The following is a 10,627-nucleotide window of genomic DNA, read 5'->3' as shown; positions in this document are numbered from 1 at the left end:
AAAGTGTCATAATACTAAAGAAAAGGGTATATTTCGACGGCAGTCAGGCAATGCCAAAAAGGCCTGAGAGCTCGTTGCTCTTCTACCACAGAAACGTATGGGCGTCTCTTACTATTTACATTGTCTTTGGTCGAACTGGGAACTCCCAGAGCCGAACCTTGGGTTTGAATCTATATATACTGTATGGTTGGTTTGTTTTATATTTATACAAAAATCTGGCAACATTGGTCTGTTAAGTTTTCTACTGTTTCCATACATCCGGCAAGTCTGCTGCAAGTTTTCGTTCGGTTCACTCAAAAGATTTCAATGGAGTGCGCGGTTTTTTTAAAGTTTCACAATGCAAAGACATGCTTAAAGAGGCAGAAGCATTCCAAAATTTAACTTTTTGGGGATATTATTTTATTGGGTAGGAAAATATACAAACTGAATGCCTAACTGCGATGATCATTTGGGGTGTAAATTTGAAACATCGTAAGCACTATTCAGTATTGGACTTCAAAGGTATAGAATGATGCATAGTTTGGTATATTTTTCAAGTATTTTTCAGCATAAAGGCTTGTTCAGCATCTTTAGCATATCTCATCCACATCGAAGGCATTCAAATTCGAATATCTAAAAGAAAACCTTGATGAGCTGGGAAAACTGGAGTGGGTTTTTATGGGCTCCAGTTTAAAACGTGTATTCACGCATAAACACCTCCGTATTAGTCCATATTTGGAATACTGGTGTCATACTAAACTGCATAATGTGGTGGGAAAACAAAGCACATCTTTTTCAATGTCAAAGTTCTTTTGCTTACCCAATCTAATGGGATGGACAAGAGGTCAACCACTCCGCGGTGGTCAGTGTGTCCACTCCTCAACCGGAACACCTACAGCGCAGGGGAAATAAAAATAAAAAATGTAATGTGCAAATTAGCCAAATGCATGCGGTCGGAGCCGATGGCGGAAAGATCTATGCTCGTATGCAAAAACGGTGAGTGGGGAGAAGTGGAGGCTGGGTGCAGCTGGAAGCGACAGTTTGGACGCGGACCGGCCCCCCCCCAGTCGACTGATTGATGACGCTGCAATAAAGCACACGGCCAACGATGCGGTAATGCCTCCAAATGGACATTAAGATAAAATGCGTTTAAGACTGGAACGCATTGCGTGTGAAATGAAAATCCGAGCCAAAGCCAAAGCCGTTTTGGCGCTGTGATTACCAACGAAAGTGTGAAGAAAATGCTCTCCACAAAGTGGCAATTGAAAGTGCCACAGTTGGAACCTGCCTGCCCTGCAGCACGTTGCTGCTGGATGGTTAATAACTTTAAACCAATGATGAAGAAATAACAATAAAGCGCACAACAGCGAAACGACAATGGCCATTACTTGACGCAGAGGCACTGGCCGCAGTGGCAGTGGCAGAAAGGACAGTGGCATACAATCTCCGTAGGAAATGTTTGCCCAGTTTTCTTTTGTTTTCACATTCTCCTTTAATGTTTCGTGTGTGCTTGTGCCACTGTGCAAGCTGTGGCGCCTCTGACCAAAAGGCGGAGGCGCTAACAGCCTGCCCAAAGCTGCCATCGAGGGCCGAGAGCTTTTGGAAAACGAAAGTGCCTGCCTGCCTGCCTGCCGTTGGCTGTGAAATTAATTTTCCTTGACCCCCGGACGGTTTAGTGGGCTGCTCCGTGAAGTGGCCAAAATGTTTTGGCCACGGCTAATGAAGCCAATAGAAAGCCGTTTAAATACATAAATTTTTGCCTGCTTCCGTTTACGGCCATTTGCTTCCTGACCCACTCCGAATGGTTTGCCAAAAATAAAACAAATGACTTAAGACACGAACTTGGCGAGTGAGTATTTGGCTACCTGATGGATCGGTTTAGTTTCCGCATAATACCCGCACCTATGCCAGAGAAATGCAAATCGAAGCCAGCTAACGGTTCAATGAACTGCTGCGAACCTGCAGAAAGAAAAGCAATTAGCCGAAAGACATTTTCAATGCACAAAACACGTCCCTGTCCCGGTCCAGAACGTTCACAGAGCTGGCAGCATGGCCAGCAGCAGCAGAAGCGAGGCAGCAGCACAGAAGAGGCAGCAGCAGAAGCAGCAACAGCAGCAGCAGCAGCAGAAAGCCGCAGCTGAGGCAGGCAGCAGGCAGCAGTCAGCAATATCAGTCTGCGGCGAGTGTTGAAAGCGCTAAGACATAGCAAGCGGAAGAAGCAGGCCAGGCCGTAAACCAGCCCAAGCGAAGAAGGTGAATGCCGAGCAGCCATCAGACATCAGCCGTCAAGAAGTGTGGCAAAGTAGAAAATCTGTTAATTAAGGCGCCTGTGAAAAGTGTGAAAAAAATCAGCAGCATTCGAACCGAAAATCAGCGAAACGGAAGAGCAAATCCATAGAAAAGTGAAAATTATTTTTTTTTAAGTGGAGTAAAAACAGTGGTTCTGGCGCTTGCAACAGGAAATAGCAGCAGGAGAATCGGAGGCGATCAGAGCAGTGTGAGGCGGCAGAGAGTGGACCAGAACAGGAGTGGACCCAATCTGAGGTGATTTCTTGAGGCTCAGTCTCTTGCTTTATAAATTAATCATAAAATCGAAAAGAGAAGAAAACGGAACAAAATCGAAATTCGAATTTTAAAATACGTTTATTTCTTTTTTTTATTATTTTCTTTTTGTGCGTATGTGTGTGTGTGTTTTAGCCAAATATGTGAAATGGAAACAACTTTCTAAATGGTAAAAATACAAAAAAAAAAACACTCCACAGACCGACCGACCAGCGACGCACAAAAATTTGAATTCTTTTTATTCTTTACGCCCGAGGAAATTGTGTCAGTCCGACCGAGCTGTTTAAGGCGTATGGTGTGTGCGTGTGTGTTTATTAATGGGAGTGACTGTGTGCGTGTGCGCGTGCGTGTACGTGTGCCTGCCGCTGAGGTTTGTGTCTTAAGTCTTTCGTTTAGGGCCCCGCCAAATCGGTTTCGATTGTGATGACAGATCAGATCGCAGTAGATATTGATTCTTGATTGGCTTCGTTGGCGGTGTTCGGTTGGCGGTGGCCCGACGCGTCTCTGGTTAGTGGTTCAGCGGGTTCGCTTACTAGGTTAGTCGGTTAGCACCTAGTTCTGCTTAGAGTCTGCTTAGTGTAGGATTCTCTTGGAGATTGTCAGTGCGACGACTTTCTTGCGTTGCTTCTGCCTGCCATTTGCTGCGCTTTAATTCGTTTTCTTCAATTTTTGTTGTGGCTTACTCTTTCTGTGGCTGCTTTCTGGCCCCGTTTCGTTTGTCTGAGCAAACGCACGCAAATTACAGCCTAATTAATGTGGCCCAAAGAATTCGCAGAAGAGAAATGGCATGCAACGTACGAGTTGCAGCTGCACCAGCCCCAACAGCCGCAGCAGCCGCAGCAGCATCTTCATCTTCAACTCCCACTCTTAGCTAATTCCCATTGAAGCTGCCATTCCATTGGCATTTACAATTTGTACTTACTTTCTTGGCGAAGAAGCACCCACGCCAAATTGCTGGGATGCGATGCCTGGGAACGGCGAAATAATGGCCGCCATTTGTTCGTACACATCGTACATATATGGGAACAAAGCGGCGACTTATTGGCTTAATTTGATTTATCGCATCGCAGCACTTTCCCAGCCATGGGCCGTATGCAAAGGCTGTACACCGAAAACCAGAAGCGCTCGCTCGCCTCCTCGCGCGCGCCTCCTCCATTAGCAGAGCGCCCGATGATGGGCCTTCTCTGTGCAGGTGTGCGAAATAAATTAAACGGCAGCATCCTCACGTTCGTGCCACAAGTTTTGCGCATCATTTCATTCAATTATTTGTTTGGCTTGACTGCCTGCCTCCTGGCTGCTTGGGTGCTTGGGTGCCTGCATCTTGGGCCCAGACAAAGCCTGAAAAACAAACGAATCTCTCGCCAATCTTTTAACCCACGTCTGCCGTCACAAGTTTCCAAATGCTGGCTGTGGTCTGGCCTTGGCTGCCTTTTCTAAACTGTCAACTGCTGCGGTTGTGGCAGTGGCAGTGGCATTGGCAGTGCCGAATTTTCACTTTTCATCTGCACAAAAGGTCACAGCACCTCCAGCATCTATCCAGCAGCCATCGATGCAGCTGCAGGAGCTGGAAGACCGTTTTTCCGCTTGGGAGTAGTCAGCTATGGCCTATGGAAAGAAGAAAGACTTTCCATCGTAGATATTTGCATTGAGACAAGAAGAGAAAACTAAAGCACAAGCTCAAGCTTACATGTTAAGGGAAATGTCTTTATTCAAATGATGAAGCCCCCCTCAACACAACATATCAATCACACGACCTTTTAGCGTGGCTTATTACCGCAAAAGACGAGTCATAAACCGCCCCCTGCCCTCTCGCGGCTGAAAACATCAGTGGCAACAACCGGAGCAACAGTTATAGAGGTGGTTCCAGGTGCTTCACGCCTTGTTGGGCAGTCAGCAAATGTGTCTCGAAGTGAGCGATGAGATGATGATGACTGAGTGTGTGCGATTACCTAAAAGCCATGGCCATAGCTAAAGAGTCAGAGAGTCAGAGAGTCAGGCTGCTGTAATAGCCAGGCCAAGACGATGATGGCTTGTCCTCCCCTCCCCCTCCCCCTCCATCTATAATAGTCTTTTATGCTCATGTTAATGACTTTTACTTTCAAAGGAAAGCCAAACCAGCAACAACAAAAAGCCAACATTTCTAACAAAACAAAAACACAAAAGCACAAAACTCTAAGAATAACTTGAGGTGGATTTTGAAAGCGTGTGAGTGGCGTTGGAGCTGGGCGTTCATAAATAAACAATTAACCAACTGTCATTTGTTGTTGTTGTTGTTTTTGTTTTTGGGAAATTAAATGTGCCTTAATAACAGCAACTGACCGCCGCCCCGGCATTAACTTTCGTTTGCTTTTCAGTTTGGCATTCGAGTGAAACAAAAGCCGCAGAGCCACAGAGGCACGAAAAAAAAACATAAATAAATAAAAATGAAAGCTGGCCGCGCCTTTGGCTGCCTCTTCTGGGCCCTGCTCTATTGTGTGCTCTACCTGGACCTCGTCCACAGCGATGACGAGCTGCTGGACTTTGACTTTGCGGATGCCAAGGACCCCTCCATCACGGACGACTGGCAGCTGGACGACTTGGAGGAGCAGCAGGCCGAACAGAAGCTAGAGTCGAATATGCTGGACTTCAGTGTGGATCTGGACGAGCCGGAGCCAGAGAGGCAGATCCCACAGTTCGACTGGCGCGAAAAGGTGCTGCGGAATGCCCTGTCGAAAGCCCTCACCGACGAGGGTCTGCGCCAGAAGTTCGTCGAGGTGATGCCCATTCTCCGGGTGCTCTCCTCCCAGCAGCGATTGGCTCTCTCGGCTCTCATCTCGGCCCAGATGAATGCCAAACAGGGACACGATCTGAGATTAGAACAGGTTGGTAAACCGCTTCCCCATTCCCCATGAAAGTCCCCCTCTACCATCTCTGCTTTCGTTTATCTTTGAAGGTCCGCATGATGTTTGGCAATGACAAGAAGCTCATTCTGCCCATTGTCTACGATCTGGCCAATCTGGTGAAGAGCTCCACCCGCAAGTATCTCAATCTGGGCTCCGACCTGGCTTCGGCAGCACTCCTTCATACGGCTCCAGTGAAGCGCAAGCAGGATCAGCTGACTGTGGAGGAGTCCCCGCTGAAGCGCAGGCAGGATCAGCTGACGGTGGAGGAGTCCGAGCAGGATGATCATGTGGGCACCATCGATGTCAGTGCCGCACCCACAGAGGATGCCGCCTCTTTGGAGGACTTCTTCGAAGAGATGCAATCCGATGTGCTCGATCCGCAGATGATCAATGAGGCCCTGCAGTCGGCGGACATGAAGAGGAACTCCTCGAGCAAGGATGCAAGGAGCAGGGTGCGACGATCGGCCAATGAGTTTGTCCACAAACTGACCCGCTCCGTGCCCATTTCGGTGACAGAGCAACAGCTCCTGGGGGGCATAGCAGGACGCACCATCCGCCTGAACACGACCTCCTTTCAGCAGCCCAGCAGCGGCGCCAATAATCAGTCCTACGTGGAGATCGAGGATCTCGCGTTTGCCGGTCTCAATGGCACGGACGTGATTCCCCTGAACGCCGACGAGCGCTTGGATCTGCAGCGAAACAGTGCCGAGGAGCCGTTGCCGGAGGAGCCACTGCCGAATCCAGAAGAACTGATTGCCGGTCCGCGGTACCGTCTGGGCAAGCGGCCACATCCTGGCCAGAAGTCGGCGGCGCCCGTCAAACGAAAGAGGGTACAGAGCGGGTCTCGGGGCAGGCCCAAGACCTCGGCCAGCTCCCACAAGCCACTGGTGGTGCCGCCGGCGGTGGCGCAACGGAAATGCGAACGCTTCACCAGCAACATGTGCATCCGCACCGATGACTATCCGCTGTAAGATCCGATCCCTGTAGCTAGTTGGTGCTCGGTGCCGATCCTGGTCAAGGTCCTACTCTTAGTCTTTAGTTTAGTGAATATTTTAGTCTAAAACAAAATAAAAACAATAATTTATGGAACTCCCCCCACGCCTGAATATGATCCCTTATGCACTTATGCTTACGTTTACGTTTACGGTTACGGTTCGGTGCGGGTCGGTTCGATGGTATCTGCAGATAAATTCTTATAAAAAACCAAAAATTCCAACAGCGAACAGATCATGGGCAGCATACGGCGGCACAAGAACGCCATGTCCGCTCTTCTGGCCGAGTTCTACGACAAACCCAACAACAATCTGGAGTTTAGCGAGGATTTCGATGACTTCAGCCTCACGAAGAAGCGGTAAGTGGCGTCTCCGAGAGCTCTCTAATGGTATTAATCTCTTTCTGGTCTCCGAACAGGCGGGAGGACGAGGGCAACAGTGCCGGCGGCATGTGCCTGAGCGTGGTGCGTTATGCCCGACCGCAGAAGGCCAAGTCCGCTTCCGGGGAGTGGAAGTACATCGTGAACACGGGCCAGCACACCCAAACACTGAGACTGGAGAAGTGCAGGTAAGCTGGAAGGAACTGTGTATGTATCAGTGGAGACTCCCATCTCAACACTCTTCTCCCTGCAGCAATCCTGGGGAGAGCTGCTCGTACTTGGCGCAGACATACCGCTCGCACTGTTCGCAGGTCTACAACTACCATCGCCTGCTCAGCTGGGACAAGGTGCGGGGCCTGCATGTGGACATCTTCAAGGTGCCCACCTGCTGCTCCTGCCAGGTGGATGGCTATCGTCAGCAGTTCCCGCCGCTGTCCTCCATCCAGGCCAAGGACTACTCGCCGCTGGCCAACTTTAAGCCGGAGAGTGTCGGCTCGAATGGCTACAGCACCATCAATGAGGAGGACCTGGACTATGCCGACGACAGCGAGGAGGATGAGCTGGGTCTGGGCCTGCGCTATCCGACCTTCAACGGGCGCGACACCAACGAACTGTATGCCGGCAGCAAGAAGATGCGCGCCTCGACCAGCGTGGGCCCGTATCTGAGTCCGCCCGATGACGATGTCGAGGAGGATCAACGGTACGGTGGCATTGGCAGTGGCTACAAGAGTAGCCACCACAACCACAAGGGTGGAGCCGGTGCTAGCTCGAAGAAATATTACAGCCAGGTGAGCCGACGCCGGCCGCATCAGCATCAGCAGCAGCAGCAGCAGCAGCAGAATGAGGCGCGAGTGGACTTGGATTTGGCGCCAAGTGAGATGCACACCGACCAAGAGGTAAACGTAAACCCATTTGCTGGCCCAGTGCTCAGTGCTGGGGAGAAGCCCATCCAGCGTCTGCCCATCAATCGCAAGCGTATTTATACCTCCACCCACCCCAACACAGCAGCCGCCGCAACCGCCGCAACTTCAGCAGCAGCATCATCATCTGCATCATCTGCATCGTCCGCTGGAGGAGTCCGGCTTCGCTTACCACAGACCACAAGCCTACCAGCCCGAACAGGAACCGCTGCCATCATCGGCTCCCATTCCAGTGGCTCCAGTGCCCATCATGCCACCCATGCCCATCAAGCAGCCGCCGCAGCCGCCGCAGCATTCCCTGCTGCATCCTCAACAGCTGCGACATCTCAGCCTGCCTTCAACCAGCGTAACCACCACCTCGGTGGGGGCGGGGGCGGTGGCAGTGGTGGGAAGTCGCGACCCCGCTTCTATGCACCCCCAGCGACCACGCCCCTGGCAGTCGCACCAATCCCAATCTCAGTGGCAGCCAGCCAGCCAGCGTCGCCTCTTCCGACCGAGCGCACCACACAGCAGCAGCAACAGCAACAGCAACAGCAACGGCAACAGCAGGGCCACCAGCAGCAACATCAGTCGACGCCACTACCACAGCCGCCGGCCTCCGTCTACCATGTGAACTCCATTTACACGAGCAGCGGCGGGAGTAGCAGCAGCGTCGATGGTGCCTCGGCTGGGCCAAGTAACGGCACCAAGCGCATCAACTACAACTACCATCCCATCATAGACTTCTTCGAGAAGAGCAGCAGGAGGGCAGAGCAGACATTGGCAGTGACTCCCGGAGGATTAGGATTAGGACTAGGAGACTACGATATGGAGGAGTCACGTCTGATGGAGCAGCGTGTCCGTCCAGCTGCGGGCATGGGCATCGGCATCGGCATGGGCACAGGCACTGGCACTGGCATGGCCACTGGAGTCTTTCAGCATCCCATTCCGATTCCCACAACCTCCCATGAGCGTCGCATGGGCTTTGGTGCTGGTGGTGCTGGTGGCGCTGGTGGCGCTGGTGGCGTGGTGGGTGGTCTCGGTGGTGCTGGTGCTGGTTTGGGTGGCGGCCGGCAGGGCTTTGCCAATGACAATGCCTGGCAGCCCATGGTTGTGGCGCCCTAGTATACATAAGTCGCATGATTCCGCCCCTGCCTCCAACTCGAAATCCCACTACCCCTCCTCTAACGTATTAACAGCGCCGAACCGTGTGCTCGTCTGCCGCTCTCTTGCCCTTCTCCTAGGCTCCAGGAAGAGCATAATCAAGTAGTTGTCTAATCTCCACTCCCCCCATGCCACCCCCCCTTCTAATGTTTAACCATCTATGTTTATCTATTTATTTATTTATTTTGTAGTGTGTAGTGAAAAAAAGAGGAAGAAAGACCTATTTTCGGGGATCGTCGCAAGAGTTTTAGCAATAAAATATAATTTATTGAATTTTTGGGAATGTTTTTTTGTGTTTGTGTGGGATGTGGAAAGAGTAACGGAAGAAATGTATATACCTTTTAAATAGATTAAATTCTTTGAATACCCATTCTGTCTGCGATTCGCAGTTAATCGTTCGATTCCGCTGTTCTCCTCCCCTTTTATGCGGTGGCGCCCCTAGCAGTTAGTAGCGGTTGCTTTTTGAACTAACGATTTGGAGCTTGCGCTTAAAGGCTAGCTGCTATGGAACTCTTTCGGAAAATAAAAGACTTGGAAAAAGCAAGAACTAAATTCAAAATTAATAATAATTTAAATTGGAGATTAAAATCAAATTAAAGGTGATTTTTTTTTCCAAAATCTCAAAACGAGCATTCCCTAAAGTATTATGAAATAGGATTGATTTAGTAAAAAACTTGTAACTTTCTCAATATTTCAACAATTTTAATGATTAGTAACTTATTTTCTTGGAAAATAATTTCACTGAAGAACTGAAGTCTAAAAATAGGACCATAAAATACAAAAAAATAAATTTAAAAAAGCCAAAACTTGAAGAATCATTAAAAATGGTGGAAAACTTCAAGTTTGTCTCTATTTTTCTTCTGGTATAGCCATTGCATCGACACGAATAACAAATCACATTAAAAGATTAGAATATTATCTAATCAATCTATTAATTGCTTTGTGTGTTGGCTTTGCAAAAGCCGAGGAAAATTTATGAAAGTAGACAACTCACCAGATCGGGTTTTTTTATGTTAGTGGTATATTTCAAATTCTAAAAATGAGGATTACAAACTAATTTTGGTCCAAAATCACTTAAGCACACAAATATTAGTCATAAATAATAATAGGTAAGGGAGCTAGGCTAGGGGGTCTCCAAACCTTCGACACGTAAAAGTCTGAGCGTAGCATAGGCTTAAGTTTAATTTCATAGGATTTGAAATTTTTCAAATGTTCAATTATCTATCAGATAAGTTGACCAATAGAGGAAAGTCCTAGCAAAACAATTTCATGAACCCAGACTGTTTTTTAAGCAACCTTTCTCAGCTCTTTTTGCCACAGATATTCATGTTTTATCATCTCTAACGTTTAAGTCTTCTCCAAGATGATATATTTCATTTTCTCTGCGAACTACGTATATGATATTAACCCTAATAAATGTGTACCAAATGGCGATTTATTTCATTCGGTTTCGCCGTTCGCCTAGGCTGACACAAATACTTGTCTATTTATGGGGCTCTGGCGAAGTTCAAGTTGAGGGTCAAGCGGCGACCGCTAATGAGATACGAGCTCCGAGAAAATAAAATCACTTGCAGATGCGATACGAAACTAGTTTGTGTGTGTCGCATAGCGTGTGGAGTCAGAAAGTTGCAAACCCCAGAAAGACAACCGGAAGGGGGGAGGACGGGGAGGTTGGGGAGGCAGGGAGGGCGGCAGACCTGGTGGCTGAAATGTGCCAAACCGAACCACCGCCGAGAGTGGTGCGGTGCGCATATGCAAAGTGGGTTTCT

The 10,627-nt window shown here is 49.0% G+C and overlaps 2 protein-coding genes across 2 annotated transcripts; both read left to right on the top strand.

The window, feature by feature from the left end:
* Positions 1–4,948: 4,948 nt before the first annotated feature.
* On the top strand, positions 4,949–6,394 carry LOC6599742 (neurotrophin 1). The gene is made up of 2 exons (XM_002024776.2): positions 4,949–5,402; positions 5,474–6,394. Exons 1-2 carry the CDS (start codon positions 4,965–4,967, stop codon positions 6,392–6,394), a joined length of 1,359 nt encoding a protein of 452 aa, XP_002024812.2. The 5' UTR covers positions 4,949–4,964.
* Positions 6,395–6,652: 258 nt separating this feature from the next.
* Positions 6,653–8,938, top strand: LOC6599743 (neurotrophin 1). The gene is made up of 6 exons (XM_026991605.1): positions 6,653–6,774; positions 6,834–6,983; positions 7,049–7,770; positions 7,949–8,100; positions 8,304–8,552; positions 8,894–8,938. The coding sequence occupies exons 1-6, from the start codon at positions 6,653–6,655 to the stop codon at positions 8,936–8,938; spliced, it is 1,440 nt and encodes a 479-aa protein (XP_026847406.1).
* Positions 8,939–10,627: the final 1,689 nt, after the last annotated feature.

This window comes from Drosophila persimilis, unplaced genomic scaffold (assembly GCF_003286085.1).
Source record: "Drosophila persimilis strain 14011-0111.01,24,50 unplaced genomic scaffold, DperRS2 tig00000676-arrow-arrow-pilon, whole genome shotgun sequence".
NCBI classification, from domain to species: domain Eukaryota; kingdom Metazoa; phylum Arthropoda; class Insecta; order Diptera; family Drosophilidae; genus Drosophila; species Drosophila persimilis.
This window is presented reverse-complemented; position numbering and strand designations above follow the sequence as displayed.